We start from the raw sequence: 18,630 nt of genomic DNA, 5'->3' as shown, positions 1-18,630 counted from the left end.
TTAGGTAAGTACCGATGTGCCAAAATGAAGAAAAATAAACCAGTTAACCCTTAAATAGGGCAGAAGAATTTCGGAAATTAGTCAAATTTGAATTCTGTCAAATAAATATATTCTGTCTAAACTATGGTGGTAAATATATGCCCCTGCCCTATTAAGGGTTAAGTATGTTGATGAGTAGGTGCATTTTCACGTAGCCTAGCCATAAATATTGCTAAATATAAGAAATCAAAATTTGTGCAATCGTTTTAAAATTGAAAAAAAAAAAATCCTAAACGTTAATACCTACCTTGCCAAAACTCCATAAATAGGTTCTGGTATCAGCTACTTAGCTACGTACTAACAAATTAGTGAACAAACCTGTGATTACGATGACCAACAATTTTGTCAGTTATCAATGTGCGCTTGACTACAATATGTCGCTTAATAACCGCGGTTTTGGGCCTCAATATCTCCATGACAAACACTGCCATGGACACGGCATAGCCAATCAGGAGGCAGAGCATGCAACTCAGGATCTGATGGTCCGTCAACGGTGTCGGGTCGGGAGACAGCTTAGTCAATGAAGTATAGGGCTTTTTCGATGTTTCCCGATCCAGCAAACCACTCTCTATGAACCTTGGAAGCCAGATCGAAAGTGGAAGAACGAATGGGGAACTCGTCTTCATCCAAATGACTAAAGGTACCGTTAGTATTGAATCTGGAAGAATATGACCGCATTCGTGCTCTTTCTTACCCTTTGCTAAACAATTAGCCCAAGCATACTCAACAGATGTAGCCAAAACAAACTCCTTCCGACCCTCAACGATATCGGTGAATACTTGCTCAAAACTAGCTTCTGGTATGACCTCAAAATGTTCGCTTATATAGGGATCGAATTCAAAATGAGACAGTATTCCTCCTCGTCCACCAAATTTGTACCCATATTCAACAGTCTCCTTTAAATTTGCAAAGTTACCCAGAATAGGATCAGTTTTCAAGGCTCCAATCAAGACACTTTGGTAAGCACTCCTTACTACAAATGTAAACCATATCCATAGGCTGATGATGTAGAAATCCCGGAAACATCTCGGAGCCACGCGAATAGGTTGTCCCAGCATTACTCCCCAGGTTCTAAAAGCAGCTCCCTGTATTTTGTGAACGTTTTTAAAATGTTTGTAGCAGAACTTTTTCACTCGTCGTAACTTCAGCGTAAATGGAAGAGAAGTTACAAAAAATACGATACAGAGCAATACCAGCCACAGATAGCTGTTCAAAGGTGTGAACAGTCGCCACCATACTGGCCCTGGGCCTATAGGCGGGGCTAACCAAGAGAGACGCACACGAAAATAGGGCGTCGAATAATCTAGAAGCCCCAACCGGTCATACCCAAGAGGAATGCTGCAGGTTGAGATATTCGCAAGGCCAGTGATGACGTCATTTAGGGAATCCGACCAGTTCTTAGCACGATCAGAGTCTATGCTGACGTAGTCGCTCATTAAAGTCATTGGAGTAAAATTCATTTGGTCTCTCAGGAGTTTCACGATCGTCTTTTTAATCATTTGTAAAGGAACCAGTTTTTCTGTTGTGGGATGATATAGCTTATTCGTTGATACGTAAAGGGGGCACTTGTGCATATTCTTCATCTTGTTAGGGTAAGCTTTGAATTTTAGAGATGCGTTTTTATTCCAATGTCGCATGAGAACAGGTTCTGTTTCGTGGCAATGCGTGTGGTTACGATACGGATAATACGTGTACAAACCGATTTTATCTCCATCCTTTGTAATGATGAGGACATTTACAGCGTTGAAACTCCACATTATGGCGGTGATCCGTTCAAGTTTTACTGGATCGAGTAAGATGATAAGAAACTTAGCTCCGCTGGTCAGAACAGTTTTGCCTTTTAGATCCGGCTTCATAACATTAAGAATCCTTATAAAAGAGATGTACGATTCTATAACGACTACTACATGTCTCGGCGGTGCATCATCTCTCTTCGTCTCTATAACAACAGTACCTTTAAATGATTTCAAGAATTTGTCAGACACTTGATTCTCAACTTCATTTGATAATAAAACAGTGTGTTTTCTGACATTGAAATTAGCATTAGCCACTTCTGTAGCGCACTTTATCATTTCATCTTTTGTTTTTTCTTCGAATGGGACAGCCAATTTTGCTGCTATGAGCAAGCAGAAAGAAAACAAAAGAAAGATATCTAAAGATGGTTTAATCATTTTTGCAAGTTCCTATCTTTGCTGGTTGTAGTTGGTTACTGGCGAGAAAGGAAATATCCGATGCTGTTAAGCCGTAAAGCCATACGACTGAGATAATGGCTCCATCAGAATGGACCATCAATCACGCTTTGTTCTCAGTGGCGGTGCATTTCGTGTCATGTAGACAAATTAGCGAGGTAATGGATGAAAGCCTTTAGAGTCTGGCTAATGAAAGTTGAGCCCGAAAAAACGTGGCAATTTCAAAAAAATTTAAGCTGGCAACACATTGATAACATGGTTTCTTTTTTATTAATTCTAATTAATTTACAGCACTTACTTTACTAATTTTTATGGTGTTATTCATTATTATTTATAGATTTCGCTGTTAACTTTTACCGAAATTCGTTAAAGTGACAGTCACACTAACAGATGACAATCGATGATATGACATCCAGAGTTGCTGTTTTAAAAAAATACTGGGTTCAACTTTCATTAGCCAGACTCTATGCAGTTTTGAAAGCTGTTTTTAAGCAACGGACAGCGAGCATTAAATAGTTTTAGAAATATGGTAAGTTACACTTTATAATGCCGAATTTAATTTAATATGGCTAATCATAGACCAACATTATTATAGTGTTCTATTTTCTGATTATGATATTTTATATTGACTATCCCTAAAATAAGTCCTAGTCCTAGCTGAGTCTGTGGTAAATGTAAACAAATAAAACTCGTAATTATCGTACCAATGAATTTTTATTTGAATCTCTAGATTTAATATAAAAATAATATCTTTTTTGTTGTGTTTTTGACGTGAACCTGATTGAAAATCAATTCTGTCCTCAAATTGGGTATTTCCAAAAACATATGGTTAGACAATACAACTAAGCTATACACTTTTATCTTCAGATTAATAATATTCACGGCTCATCTATTTTGTACAAAGAATCATTTAAATTTGTATATCTAAACATATACGGTTTATCGCTGTCATGTCACGGTAGAGTAACCACATTACGAGGGTACCTCTTACCCATACCTCCGCTCTGCTACGGCACACGGCACACCGCAACCCCGTTGCCTAGCAACGCACCAAACAAAACAACCCACCGCTTATTGTTTTTAATTCCTATTCAACTGCCAGTCTTAACGCAAATTATAACTTAACAACGTCATTTTACAAGAGTTTATGTACATTTTACTAGAGTTTATGTCGATGTTAACAATTTCTGCACCGTTAACCCTAACATAAAACTGAATGTGATCGTCTATTGTTAATTAATTCGTTTAAATTATGACAAACGTTCCTTGGCTGGTTTATATTTTGTTTATAATTCGTTTAGGCAGTGTGATGGTGTTGGAATTGCCAGGATCTTGTAATATGGGTGAATATTATGAGACGGGAATGATGACATGTCAGGCGTGCCCTGGCAATGCTTCCATGGTGACTTCTAGTGATGGTAAGTACTAACTACTTGCGTTAAGTAAATTTTATTATCATTTTTACCAGCACTTTTTTGTCATGATAATCCGAAATTACACGTCAGCGTTAGTACAAATTTAAAACATGAAGGTTATTTAATAATAGTGTTGGCTATAGATAATAAATTATATGTATCATTGATTACATGGGGGACAACATAAGAATTTCAGAGGTTCAATTAAGAGTTTTGAATAATTTACGGTTATTTTCATTAGACTTCTTCAGTTTTCCGTGATCATGATGCATGCGTCGAAATATACCGGGAGATCGACAAAAATAAAAAAGGTAATCACTGTCTATAATCCCGGTCAATATAAGTCTAGTTTTAAATAACTTAATAAAATAAACAAAAAATCAACTTAAAATACTTTATACAAGTCTTTTCCAAAACATGAAAATAAAACCCTCTACCAAAACTAAGGGCTCGTTCAAATGAAAAAGATAATTCGAATCATGAACTTGAAAAATAGGTTTTTTGCAGCGCTTATGACTAGCTTGAGTGGAAAGATTTCTCAATTTGTAGACCGTTGAATGTAAAGGTTGTCTGCGAATTTTAGTGTGAATAAACTTAGTCTTTTAGTTTCAAATAAGTTAGTAAATTACTTTTTTAAAGTGTTCATCCATCAAAGTTATGACAGTAGATAATCTATTCTTATGCATCACAAAAATTACATTATAATTAACAAAAGAAAATTACCAAAAATATTAGGTTTATTAAATAAAGCTTTATGAAAAGAATTTAATGCAATAATAGCAAGTAAATTGACTAAAAAACAGATAATAAACATTAAAAGTCGCAATGCGGCTAGCCTTCTGGGCACACTGCCCAGTGGCAGCGACTTTTTTTTATTTATAAGTTAATTTAATTTATTTTTATTTCTAAGTTCTAAGTTATGAAATAGGTAATGCTTGTTCTTCAATTAATTATAATAACTACGCTATGTATTTATTATAGCTTACTTAACACAACAGTAGTACCACAACTTCTTGTTACCTTCCAACAAGTTCTCAAAAAAAATATAATTTCCAGGTTTTTCATGTTCATGTGAAGAGTCCAGCATTCCCCTGAACCCCGGGCGTTGTAAACCTTGTGGTGGCACTGCTTTGGTGTCTACAGATGGCGCTACTTGTGTGCCAAGACGGTGCCAGACTAATGGTGGACGGACGGTCTGTAGAAGATGCCCTGCGGATTATGTATCAGGTTAGTATTTTTTGTACAGTTATTAGTTGTATCTTTATAGAACTAACAACTGTGATGATGATGATGATGATGATATCCTGTTATCCCTCATCAGGGAAATAGGGCTCTCAGAAGGGATTTCCATTGTTCGCGGTCCAGCGCGGCCTCCTCCAGCTCCGCCAGCCGAGGCCAACTGATGCCGCCTCTTTTTCCACTGTGCTTCTCCAGGTGGTACGTGGGCGACCTTGCCCTCTTTTTCCGGGAATTTTCCAGGTCAATCCTTGCTTGGATAGGTGGTTGTTTGGCCTTCGTAAAACATGACCTATCCAGCGCCATTTCTAACTAACTAACTAACAACTGTACAAAAAATAATTTGTCACACAAATTCCAAATCTCCAAATTTCTCCATCCTCCTTTCTTTAAGCCTGAGCGTTAGAAGCCATATGTAGTGCTTCTGCTCGTGTTTATCTATAGACAGTGCTACTTGTGTGTTAGGACGGTGTCAAACTAATGGTGTCCCGGACCGTGTATAAAAGATGTGAAGTACATGTCTGGTTAGAACTTTGTTAAATTGTTCCGTCTCCAGTTACAATCCATAGTTTACAGGTGGTGGACCGGTTAGACCAGTAACAGTGCGATGAAGAGGTCCATTTTTAGGGTTCCGTAGTCAACTAGGAACCCTTATAGTTTCACCATGTCTGTCTGTCCGTCCGTCCGTCCGCGGATGATCTCAGTGATCGTTAGCACTAGAAGTTGGATAGGTATTTAAAAATGAATAAGGGTTTCCTAAACACGTTTTCTAATAATATTAATATTTTCGGAAATAATCGCTCCTAAAGGAAAAAACAGTGTGTCCCCCCCTTCTAACTTTTGAACCATATGTTTAAAAAATATGAAAAAAATCACAAAAGTAGAACTTTATAAAGACTTTCTAGGAAAATTATTTTGAACTTGATAGGTTCATTAGTTTTTGAGAAAAATACGGAAAACTACGGAACCCTACACTGAGCGTGACCCGACACGCTCTTGGCCGGGTTTTTAATCATTCTTTCGCGTTCCATGTTGGTTTGAGAAGCTGTTCCCTCGATCAAGGACCAACTAAACCAAACAGTTATTGATAGATGAATGATCTACTTATAATTTTCCAGTAACCCAGAACTTCGACGGGTCTCCGATGAAGGAGGTGCTCTGCGTGAAGTGTGCGCGGGGTTTCAAGGCCGTCAACAATGCGTGCGTGCGGTGCGCAGCATGCCTGTGCGCAAAGAATGAGGCCAGTAACCGTTTAAAAAATCCGTTTTTAACCCCCGACGCAAAAACGACGGGGTGTTATAAGGTTGACGTGTCTGTCTGTCTATCTGTCTGTCTGTCTGTCTGTTTGTCTGTCTGTGTGTGTGTCTGTCTGTGGCATCGTAGCTCCCGAACGGATGAACCGATTTAGATTTAGTTTTTTTTTGTCTGAAAGCTGAGTTAGTCGGGAGTAGAGATGGGTCGTGGGTAAATACCCAATCTACCCACCCAGGTATTTACCCGGTAAATACCTATCTACCCGGTATTTACCCGTATCTACCCAAATTGACGGGTAGATTCATTTCATGTTGCACATGCTGATTTGTGTTAAAATGGAGATAAATACTAAGTTAGTGGTTGTAATTATTATACACAATTCAAAACGAAACTGTTCAGTCAAATATACAATAAAGATTACAGAAGTTTTAATGTATATTTTTAAAAATAATTAAAAAAATATGTTTTACGTGTGCTTTTTAGATTGCATTAAATAGTCGTATTTATACGATAAAGATAAACTTCCTAGTACTGGTTGGAGGGGGTTATGGTGGGGTTAGGGGGGGTAAAATATATTTTTTTCATATTTCATGGAAACTATCATGAATATCGAAAAGTTTTGTATGTACGAACTAAAGTAGACACTATTTCCTACAAAAAAGTTTATATACATTTTTGTCATAAAACATACTATGTATGAGTTATGAGCTTCAAAAAGAGATTTTTAAAATATTTTTATTCACATATTTTCATTTACAGTTTTAATTTATCAGACTTATAATTTATATTAAAAGCATTTTAAATTATTTCCGTGTGTCAGAGAATGATATTACACCATTTTTATAGTTGGAAAGATACACTAAAATCACATTTTATCTCATAGCAACCTAGGGCCCTATTCGAACCGTTATCTAACTGTCAAGTGGTATCATTTCAAAATCAACTGTGGATAATGGTCGCATGTGAGATCGGATCGCAAGTTGGTTTTGAGCCAACCAAAACGTATTAATTGAAAAAAAATATGAATCTAAAATCAACTTTATCTTAGTACAATAGGGCTTATAGTTTTTTACATTAAGCAAAACGGTACATGATTCATGTGTCCTTTTTACCGTTGACAGCTTTTGGTACATGTGGATTTGGTCGCTAGACTTTTTTGTCTATGGAAACGCTGTGCACGATGCGGTGGCGAGTAGCGGAACTAAACATGTCATTTACCGGCTATCAAAAAGAGGTTACACTGGTGATGGTCGATAAAGACTATTATTAAACGAATTTTAGCAGCAATGAAGCTTTATTGACAAGCGTTATTTTTGTGAAACCGACATCTACACGTCACATAATGCTAGCTCCACACATTATGAAATAAACGCCACAAATTATAGGAGGTATATACACGTCACCCAATCTCAAGTTGCTTCTAAACCACGCTTACGGATCAAGTCGTAAGTACATTCACACATTTTACAAAATACTTAAATTGAATTTTTTTTTCTCCTACAGAGCCGCCATTCATAGAGTCTGACCGGAAAGTGAAGAGTCGTGAAATGTATGGGGTCTAATACATTCCACGACTCACGACTCCTCACTTTCTGTACAGACGCTAGTATACAAGGGGTTTGCATTGAAATTCAATGAGGAGGCACACTCGAAGCTTGTGACAGATGGCGCCACCTTATAAGTCCATTGCACAGACAAAGAATTTAATACGTGAGAGTGAGAAGAAGATATATTTTTCTCTCTCTCACACATATGAACGACAATGACATGCTAATTATTACACTTACGTACAGGCGCCGCCTAAAATGTCAGTGCCCGGCGGGATAACATGTCAGTGTGTCTCCTCATTCACATTGACAAAATAGCTTGAACATGTTAAATCCATTAAACTGCAATTGAAATTCCTATCTTTTTTGTGCCAATGTTTTCATTTCAATGACATACAAACACAACTATTAAATATGTGTTTGTATTGTTTATATTTATCAAGAATAAATGATTTGTATTATGATAATAATAATGATTTGTATAAGGCGGAAATTAGTTTTTTACCTCACCCACACAAAAAGGGACTTTGTTTTTTTTTCTACGAGGGAGCAAACTGACAATTTTCTGTTCGAGAACTTTGTTGTCAGTACAGAATATTAACGCAACGAGTTTGCATACCTTTAAATGTCTGTCACATAATTAATAATTTACATCTTGGGCGTTAACATTTCAATACCTACTATTATCGAAATCCCTCGCTACGCTTAAAATTCAATGTGATTGCCATGCCCACAATATTGCTGCCGATATACAAATACAGTTGTATTTTTATAGCACCCTAAAGAAAAGGATGCATATAGTTTTCTTTGTTCTTGTTTACTGACACACTTGTTTGACAAAGTATAGTACGCACTTACCTACAAAAATATTGACAAAAATGTGCAAACTCTTTGTTGCGTTAGTATTTTACACTGGCAAATTAATTCTACAACACAAAATATTGTAACTATGGTAACACCACATTTGGAGATACTTTTGCATTCGATCGTAAATATAATAGAATATGCCCAATAAAACAACTGAACAAGCTTCGTTAAACTTTATTTGATGTCTTAAATGTTTGTGTCACAGAACACATTTGTACATTTATTTAGTCGCATACATCTGTATACTCCACAACTATTGTTACTATTGCTATTTACAACAGGGGAAGACAATTATATAACTCCGTATAGACAGATAGGAAGAAAACGGCCAAACTCAGAACTATAAAGAAAAAGGTACGGTGGCTTAGATGGCTTTACACCTTTGGGGGTGCTCGGCTAGATGGCGCCAATATTAGTATTTTACACTTTAACTCATATCAAGCTAAGAATATGGGTCAAATTTTCAAAACTGTGGTTCAAAAGTTTTAAGCCTGTGTCGAGAGATAGCAGTATAGGCACTGTGATTACACATTTTACTTTGACAGTAACTCTTCTTCAGCTAGTAGATATTCCGTGCCACGACCGCATTATTTACCGCATGTATGATTTGAAGAACCACTGCAATTATTACAAAGGGGGAACCTAAGGGCACAGTACAAGAAAGAGCTCTATCTACAGTATGGCCACACCCAGCAATAAACTCTGAACTAATGTAGATACTTACTACAATTTAAATACACGTGACTATCAAATTAAACAAATATCGTGACTATTATTTTGAAAAATCTTATCTCACACTGATACTTAATATTGAAACGCAGTGCCTCTACATGGACTTCATACATAGTTACTATATTCTTCTTTTCATTGACAGAAAAACAAAGTGATGCTCTCCAGCAATGTATTTAAATACAAAATGCAAATACTTTGGTTTTTTACCTATTTCAAATAAAAATACAAAATAGTTTTAGAAAAAGGTATTTGAAATATGATGCAAAATAGGTATCTTCAAAATACCTTTATTCAAATAAAATACTTTTTTGACATAAGGTAAAGCTTTTATTCTAAAGATGTGTTTAAAACACAGAATCACCAGAGAGCCCAGAAACCTGGCTCTATAGAATTAGCACGTTAAAAAGTGAAGCCAAAAATTGGCTGTCTCCATGTCTTTTACCTAATATTATAAAAATCTAATGAAAGAGTTATAGGGGAAAAGGTTGCTATCATTGGACCACTTCGCTGCTCTATATATATAGTCGGTGGCAAAGTTCCTTTTACCTTCGTGCCTCGATACCCTCGCAACGCTCAAGATTCCACTTTTTAAACCACTCGCTACGCTCGCGGTTCAATATTAAAATCTTTCCCTTGCTCAGGTATCAATATTGGCACGTCCAGTTAAACAACTACTTTGCCCCCTTGTAAAACAAATAACTATTATTTTTTCAAACTCGGTAAACGTAACAGTCAAGACGCTAGCTTTTTTGAGAAATTAATCGTATTTAATCTAAAGAACCTTCCCTTAAAGTTAACGGAATTCAAAAAAGTAAGTAAGTAAACACTTTATTGTACAAGAAAAGAATACAACACATACTCGTATAATTTAAAATAGAAACAGGGTGTATAGTTTGCTAACTGGACACCACCCGACTAGTCGGGGCAGAGGTAGACCAAAAAAAACCGGCCAAGTGCGAGTCGGACTCGCCCACCGAGGGTTCCGTACAAACTTTCAATGGTTAAAATAATCATACTACTCATACTCATATTCATTTATTCATTCAACGCCATTTTACACGTCAAGATTTGATTTAAAAAAATAATATTCATACAACAATAATACTTAGAGAATAAATAGACAGAAGATTGAAATTACAAAAAGTTAGGCAATATTCACATAAAAAATGCACAAAAATATTTTTCTAATTAGGTAATAAAAAATTGTCATAAGTGTAGAACGGGTGCTCGACCAGCCAATTTTTTAAGCGATAGGTACTTAAAGTTCGACACACTTAGGCGCTTCAACCACATATTGCGGCAATTTATTATAGACGGCAGGGTCCATCACATGTGTTAATTTGACCGTAAATTGGATTTCGCCAATTTACGGTCGATACCTACTAACTTTCCGGCATTTCGAATGTTGTACTTGGAACACATGTTGTTAGTTTTGTCACAGAATATATGTATAATAGTACAAGTACAGAAGGCTCACTCCTTTGATGTTCACAAAATGACGCCATTCTAAATTCTTACCTACATTAACAAACGGACCGCACGCGAGCAGCCAACATTGAATTTTTCCCCTCACAAGCTCGGAAACACGTGTTTTGTCCTTTAATACCAGCGGGTAAAAACGCATTTTATCCACTAGTGCTTTAAAATTGATAAAAGTAGGTGAATCTAGTAATAAAGATCATTTACCACCTGTGGAACTACTGGAAGCAGTGATAAAAGAAAATCTTGCAGTACAAAAGGCGGACTTATGCTTTAAGGCATTCTCTACTATGTTGATCTTTCTTTTATGCGGGGGGCTTCGCCCCCCGAGCCCTCTTTTATATGCTCTTAAGGGTCTCAAGAAAACCCTATCCCAACTTATTTTAAATACTACGTTGATCTTTCTTTTATGCGGGGGGCTTCGCCCCCCGAGCCCCTCCCTTTATTTACTCTAAACGGTCACAAGAAAACCCTAACCCAACTTATTTTAAATACTACGTTGATCTTTCTTTTTTGCGGGGGGCTTCGCCCCCCGAGCCCCCCCTTTATTTCCTCTGGAGGGTCACAAGAAAACCTTAACCCAACTTATTTTAAATACTACGTTGATCTGTCTTTTTTGTGGGGGCTTCGATCGCCCCTGAGCCCCCTTTATTTGCTCTTAAGGGTCTCAAGAAAACCCTATCCCAACTTATTTTAAATACTACTTTGATCTTTTTAGTAGTTCCAGTTCATATCTTCCGGCTCCATCATCAGACCTTGAAACCTAATCGTAGTCAAAGTTCATTACAAGAATTTTCTAAGAAACCCAAAAACTACTATGATACGATGTTCTATCATGTAGTTCCAGTTCATATCTTCCGGCTCCATCATCAGACCTTGAAACCTAATCGTAGTCAAAGTTCATTACAAGACTTTTCTAAGAAACGCAAAAACAGCTATGATACGATGTTACATCATGTAGTTCCAGTTCATATCTTCCGGCTTCATCATCAGACCTTGAAACCTTATCGTAGTCAAAGTTCATTTCAAGACTTTTCTAAGAAACCCAAAAACTGCTATGATACGATGTTTCATCATGTAGTTCCAGTTCATATCTTCCGGCTCCATCATCAGACCTTGAAACCTAATCGTAGTCAAAGTTCATTACAAGACTTTTCTAAGAAACCCAAAAACAGCTATGATACGATGTTCCATCATGTAGTTCCAGTTCATATCTTCCGGCTCCATCATCAGATCAGTTCAACAGTACCATATTATTGTACTGTCATCAGAACTACATACAGCTGCAAATTATCATTACGCTACGATCCTTGGAAGATGGTTAAATTAGCCTCCGTAGATTCCATTACATAGTTACATACACGACGACCTAATAAAAGCGTGTTAATATTAATATTAGCGCCATCTAGCTGAGCCCTTCTTCTGTGTGGTACTGAGGTAAGTACGTTTTATTCTTAGACTTTATCTGTCTATACGGAGTTATATATGTCTTTGACTAGAAGTATAGGTACTCTAATGAGTATTATTGTATTTAGCGCCGTCTCTCGGCAAAATTTACTAAGTAATTTACGCGACTTGAGACTTGTGCGAACCTTTAGGCATGGAAACTCACATGAAAAGTTGTCGAAACTAATAATAGATGGCGCTGCATTTAAATTTCTTGACTGATAACTCTATTACTAAATTGAATATACTCTAAGGTAGAGCAGAGTCTAATACCTCCGCTTTACAAAAGACCGCAATCAAGTAGCACTAGACTTTACTCATTGTTGTGTTCCTGCCGGTGAGTAAGGCAGCCAGAGCTCAACGAGGGTGCGGTACTCCTTCCTTCCTTCCCCCTCCTTCCTTCAGTCGTCGGCACCCAGGCCCCTTCTAAGTACAGGTTTGTACAAGTTTCTAATGTGTCGAGTCGGCAACGCACATGTGCCACTCCTTGAGTGGTAGGCGTCCATATGTAACAGTCACCGCTTTCCATCAGGCGGACCGTATGCATGTTTGCCACCTACGTGGTACAAAAAAAAACTCTCGACGAATTCACCTTAAACATTAAAAACTAAATCAAAATCGATTGATTCGTTCGGGAGCTATGATGCCAGACAGACATGTCAAGCGTCAAACCTATTATTATTATAATATTTTTGCGTTGGTGGTTAAAAACAAGAAACCTCCTTCAAAACTATAATAAAACACAACTTTCTATGAAAATCGGTAAAGTGCGAGTCGGATTTCGACATTTCCATACAAAAAGGTCATGAGCGCCTGACTACACTAGATTTGTACTAGGGCTCTGGATATTCGTTACTACCCGCCGATCCGTGCGCCCGGCCCCTTAGCCCCGGCGGTGCTAAGCGTCCGAACTACACGAACCCGCCGAAGTCCGTTTAGTCGGGTAGCGATAGCTTTTGAGGTTTCGATAATAATCATGTTGCTTCTTTTTTGCATATAGTTTTTAGACTATTGATCAAATATAAAAATAATATTTTGGGTCGTCCTAGGTACCTGCTTAGCTCGAAATTTAGGTATTTCTATTTTTAAGCAGTGTTCAGTCAAAGAAATATTCGAGAAGAAATTATTTGTATCTATATAAAAACAACGTGGTTGCCGATGTACATATGCATTTTGGGTCATTTTCATCCATGGGTTTAATGATATTTTAAAAATGTCTAATATTGGCCCTAAAACACCTAACAAAATATTAGAGTTGGTAAGTGAAGTCTTATACCATTCAGGACATTATTATATGTATATTTTCTTAAAGTGTGTCACATTTTATCCATTGCTTATATATAAAAAAATTTTTTTTTTAATAAAAACCCTGTCAAAGCCTGAAAAAAAAATTCATGTTAATAAGTTGACGTCTATATTATTATAAAATGATATCAAGTCATCATTTTTAATTTGGGTCACTTTCATCCATGGGTTTTCAATATTTGGCAGAATAAAACGCAACGCAATAGAGTAGTATTTTAAATTTTTGCGCTGTGTAGCGCGCAACCGATAGCCAATCAGGTTGGCGCATGCCGCTGGCGCGACGCCGCGCTGTGACACGAGGCGTAGGTACCTACTTCTCGTGCGCAGTCATACATAATTTAAGATTGCCAGAGGGTCGGGCTTTGGCGGGATTCTCCCGATTTTTTTGTAAGTCTTCCCAATTAAAACTTATACATAGTAGGTAACCTTAAGAACTTTATTACATTAATAACGAAAACAGACCAATTATAAATGTCGAAAACACGTAAAGGTCTACTATCTAAAATAAACGAAGTAAACTAGCTAAACTATCGTAAATTTTTATTATGGTGCATTAGGGTAATTCCGAATGACAAAAATGCTCTGGTAATTCCGAAGAGGGAATCTTGATATGATGGAAATAATGGTGATTTTTATGTGACTTTCGCAATTAGACGACTTTCGGAATTACCCTAATGCACTATTATTTTACATTTCCCTACGAAATCCTCGAAACTCCAGAACCTTTTGTCCCGATATTGAAGTACCTAATTCGATCCGGCGCTCCTATTCATACACCGTGATTATATTATTGTAGCTATTGATTTCAGTTTTAGTTCCACAATACAGGGTGTAATTTTTATGACGGGAAATATTTATGGATGCAAATGGATACAAAACCCAAAAACAATAAATTGTAACTTGAATATTATTTCCTATATTTTCCTTAATTTTCATTTATAATGAACACGAAGCGCACGGAGGCATAATATATCTGTACACCTTATAAAACAAAGTCCCCCGCCGCGTGTGTCTCTGTGCGCGCGCGTGTGTGCAAACACAGGTGGTGAGACTGCGGTAGCCATTATTGTAATTATTCTCATTATATGGCATTAGTATCCTTTTTACAGATTTTCGACATTACCTCAATTGGTTTCGAATTTAACCCTACCTTAGAAAAGTGGTAATCAAAATACGTATGTATTTTTTTTACTTACATTTATCTATCCATACTAATATTATAAATGCGAAAGTATGTCTGTTTGTTTCTCCGTCTTTCACGGAAAAACGGAGCGACGAATTGGCGTGATTTTTTAAAGTGGAGATAGTTGAAAGGATGGAGAGTGACATAGGCTACTTTTTGTCTCTTTCTAACGCGAGCGACGCCGCGTGCAAAAGCTAGTGTAATATAAAGCTGCAACACGACTGACATTTTTCAAAAAACAGCCAGAAGGAGGTTCCGCCGGTGGCAGTGTTTGGTGTGGCCGTATAGAGGTTTGTCCTGCAACCCTGTAAAAACTAAAAATCCGACCGTCGGTCTACCTGTTCCAGGTAAAAAAATGTTGGACGGCCTGACCAAACGGCGGGAAATAGCCAAGGGGTGTTCGACCAAATGTCATAGAGGACCCTGGGTTGTTTTTGACGCTGCCATTTTTTTTTCAAAATGACCGTCTTTTTTAGACGATTTTTCAAGTTTGTCGTAGAGCACTCTAATTTTGGTCGTAGAATCTCCAAGCAGCCTTGATTAGAATGAAATAAAAAAAAATTGAAAAATGCGACAAATGTGAGAAAACTGGCTACTTTTGTTTTGTATGGCAACTTTTAAATCGTAAGAGATAGCCGGGGGTGCTCGACCAAATGTCATACAGATCTCGGAGTAGAAAAAAGTTGTATTAAAAAACATTCAAAATGGCCGACTTTTTTTTTAATTTCAAGATGGTCCTAGCGCGCTGAGATTTGGCACACGAGTGGACGGCCGACGGATTAGTATTCAAAAAGAATATTATTGAAAAATTTCAAATGGCGGTCTTTGTGGGCAAATTGAAATTTGTATGGAAGATTTTTTTTAATAACCATATCTCCGTAACGGTAGGAAAAAGGTCAAAAAAGCTTGAACTACACAATTTCAAAATGACCGACTTTTTGAATGACCGACTCGCCGCCGTTTTTGACTTTTCCAAAAAAAAAAATCTCATTCCTATTTTTGGCCCCCGTTTTTACCACGTGCCAAATTTTACCGCGCTCGGACCGAAGATAAAAAAAAAAATAATTTAAAGTCGGCCATTTTGAAATTTTGTAAATGCCATTCGATGGACCTAAGATAACTGTACAACATTAGTTCAAGCACTTTAACCTTTTTCCTACCGTTACGGAGCTATGGCGATTAAAAAAAACCTCCATACAAATTTCAATTGGCGTTCAAAGGCAGCCATTTTGAATTTTTAGAAATTTTCTTTTTGTATACTAATCTTGGGGCGGCTATCCACCCGTGTTGCGACGTACAGACTTGCAATTTTGAGTTTTAAGTATGTTATTATAGCTTACTAGACGACGAAAATTTCTGCGTTCCGGTCTTATCCAGAGGTTCTCAAATAGGGGCCTGAAAATGCGGTGAAATGGTTCCAGTAAAGGATGGTACGGCAGTGTTGGCTTCGTGCTCGACTTGGCGGGGGTACTGCCGTGCCCCCAGATTAAATTATAAGATAGTTAAGTTTAATGAAAATGTTTATCTATTTGTATTCTTTTGCAGCAGCGTCTCAGCGAATCACAATGAGTTGTCTTGCCTTCGGCCGACCAATCGTATTAGTCTCTCGTATCTAAGTACTATTTAACGAGAGCTGTGATAGGCCTGTTTAAAATTATGGATATATATTAAAATCATAGTTCAAAACGATGGTTTTTGCCATACCTTTAACAGGCTTTAACACTGGCGTGTTTATTTTTGATAGGGGATGATTTTATTATTTCATAGTATAATTCCTCAATAAGGAAATGATGTATCTATTATTTTCGAGATACCTACAGTATCAACCATTTCAAAAGCTTTAACTGTTGTTTTGTGAAAACTTTTTATATAGTACTTTGGAGACTAGTTTCGAAGTCGTGACAGTTTTCAGACGTCCGTGACTGGCATCGCCTCGGCCATTTTGTACAACCGCGTTAATAGCAAACGTCACCCAGCGTAAAAATCAGCAAAACAAATCATGCAGTGATATCATAAAGAGATACCCAAAAACGCTGGCTACGCTAACAGGACTCAGGGTTCAGCATGAGCTAAAGCTTAGGTACTACTTTCCCAAGCGCTTATCATGATGAGTCGTACCAAAACAGCGTGTCTTTTAATAATCTCTATATTGTACCAAACCTGAGTTCTACTAGGTACAGCCGAGCCAGTGTCAGCTCAGTGTCAGCTCTATCTTGGATACTGCTCACCCACGAACTCACCGTGACGATTTCTTGAATTACGATGATAATTTGTTTGTTATTTTCGAAATACATTGACTTTAATGACAATTGGCGTTCATTAATTTTTAATGGTTAATGACAATTAACCTTTTGACTGTGTAATTTTTGTTAATTACCGTTCGGCCAATACTCCTAGGCATTTCTTGCAGCCAATCAATAAATAATATCCTAAAACATCTGGACGACCGAGCTTCGCTCGGTTCTATTTTATTATATCACGTCTTTAGAAAAAAAAACTTATAAATACAAGAACAAAAAAAAAAAAACAAAACAAAAAATTAAAACTTAATTTCTGGCCGGGATTCGAAACCCTGACACCTGCAATCTGTCTGCGAACATTAGACCGACCTCGTACGACTAAGCTAAGCGCAGCCGATGTGCGCGGGGCGAAATTAACGACCATATTTAACGTTTACTAACGCGAAAGAAAAACTCATTAAAACTCCATAATTCGCCGTTTTCCGGGACCTAAGGCTACGCTAGATCGATTTTCCAACCCCGAGAACCCCTACATAACAAATTTCAGCGAAGCCCGTCCACCCGTGTGAGAAATCTCAGCGCGCTAGGACCATTTTGAAATTTTTCAAAAAAAAAAGTCAGCCATATTGATTTTTTTAATGAAACTTTTTTCTACTTAAAACCCTGTATGACATTTGGTCGAGCAGCCCTGGCTATCTCTTACCGTTTAAAAGTTGCCATACAAAACAAAAGTGGCCAGTTTTCTCACATTTGTAGTATTTTTCAATTTTTTTTATTTCATTCCAATCAAGGCCTCTTGGAGATTCTACAACAAAAATTTGAGCACTCTACGACAAACTTGAAAAATCTTCAAAAAAAAGTCGGCCATTTTGAAAAAAAAATGGCGGCGTCAAAAACTGCCCAGGGTCCTCTATGACATTTTGGTCGAGCACCCCCCGGCTATCTCCTGCCGTTTGGCCAGACCGTTCAACATTTTTTTACCCGGAACCGGTAGACCGGCGGTCGGATTTTTCCGGGGTCGCAAGATCAACCTCTATACTACCACAGCCACACCAAATACTGCCACCTGCAAAATCTCCTGGCTATTTTTGGAAAAATGTCAGTCGGGTTGCAGCTTTATATTATATATAAAAATAGAATAGAATATAGAATTGATAAATAAATGAATATGCAAGAATTGCTTATTTAAAAGTATATGATATTCTTAAAGAAAATATATAAGTTATATTTAACCAAATTAACATGCAAAGAACTAAGTTATTTTATTTCATCTTTGTTTAAACGACAGGTAGGATAGGATAAGATTGGCTTAATAGTAATTTGAGGAAAGATTTCGTGTAGGGTTCCGTAGTTTTTCGTATTTTTCTCAAAAACTACTGAACCTATCAAGTTCAAAACAATTTTCCTAGAAAGTCTTTATAATTTTTTTTTCATATTTTTTAAACATATGGTTCAAAAGTTAGAGGGGGGGACGCACTTTTTTTTCCTTTAGGAGCGATTATTTCCGAAAATATTAATATTATCAAAAAACGATCTTAGTAAACCCTTATTCATTTTTAAATACCTATCCAACAATATATCACACGTTGGGGTTGGAATGAAAAAAAATATCAGCCCCCACTTTACATGTAGGGGGGGTACCCTAACAAAACATTTTTTTCCATTTTTTATTTTTGAACTTTGTTGGCGTGATTGATA

The 18,630-nt window shown here is 37.1% G+C and overlaps 2 protein-coding genes across 2 annotated transcripts in view; one reads left to right on the top strand and one right to left on the bottom strand.

Moving 5' to 3' along the window:
* Window positions 1-344: 344 nt before the first annotated feature.
* Window positions 345-2,210, bottom strand: LOC125234895. Its single transcript, XM_048141316.1, has one exon. It carries the CDS (start codon window positions 2,208-2,210, stop codon window positions 345-347), a length of 1,866 nt encoding a protein of 621 aa, XP_047997273.1.
* A 1,357-nt stretch (window positions 2,211-3,567) lies between these two features.
* The window catches only part of LOC125234894, a 68,361-nt gene continuing 53,298 nt past the window's right edge, over window positions 3,568-18,630 (top strand). Inside the window, exons 1-3 of the mRNA XM_048141315.1 lie at window positions 3,568-3,646; window positions 4,700-4,870; window positions 5,998-6,119. Of these exons, the coding sequence (XP_047997272.1) occupies window positions 3,568-3,646; window positions 4,700-4,870; window positions 5,998-6,119 (372 nt within the window). The remainder of the gene's footprint in view (window positions 3,647-4,699; window positions 4,871-5,997; window positions 6,120-18,630) is intronic.

Source organism: Leguminivora glycinivorella, chromosome 16, assembly GCF_023078275.1.
Source record: "Leguminivora glycinivorella isolate SPB_JAAS2020 chromosome 16, LegGlyc_1.1, whole genome shotgun sequence".
NCBI classification, from domain to species: domain Eukaryota; kingdom Metazoa; phylum Arthropoda; class Insecta; order Lepidoptera; family Tortricidae; genus Leguminivora; species Leguminivora glycinivorella.
This window is presented reverse-complemented; position numbering and strand designations above follow the sequence as displayed.

What these genes read in the sequence shown, in the direction of transcription:
- LOC125234895 (XM_048141316.1), bottom strand. Translation starts at nt 2,210, where the DNA reads ATGATTAAACCATCTTTAGATATCTTTCTTTTGTTTTCTTTCTGCTTG.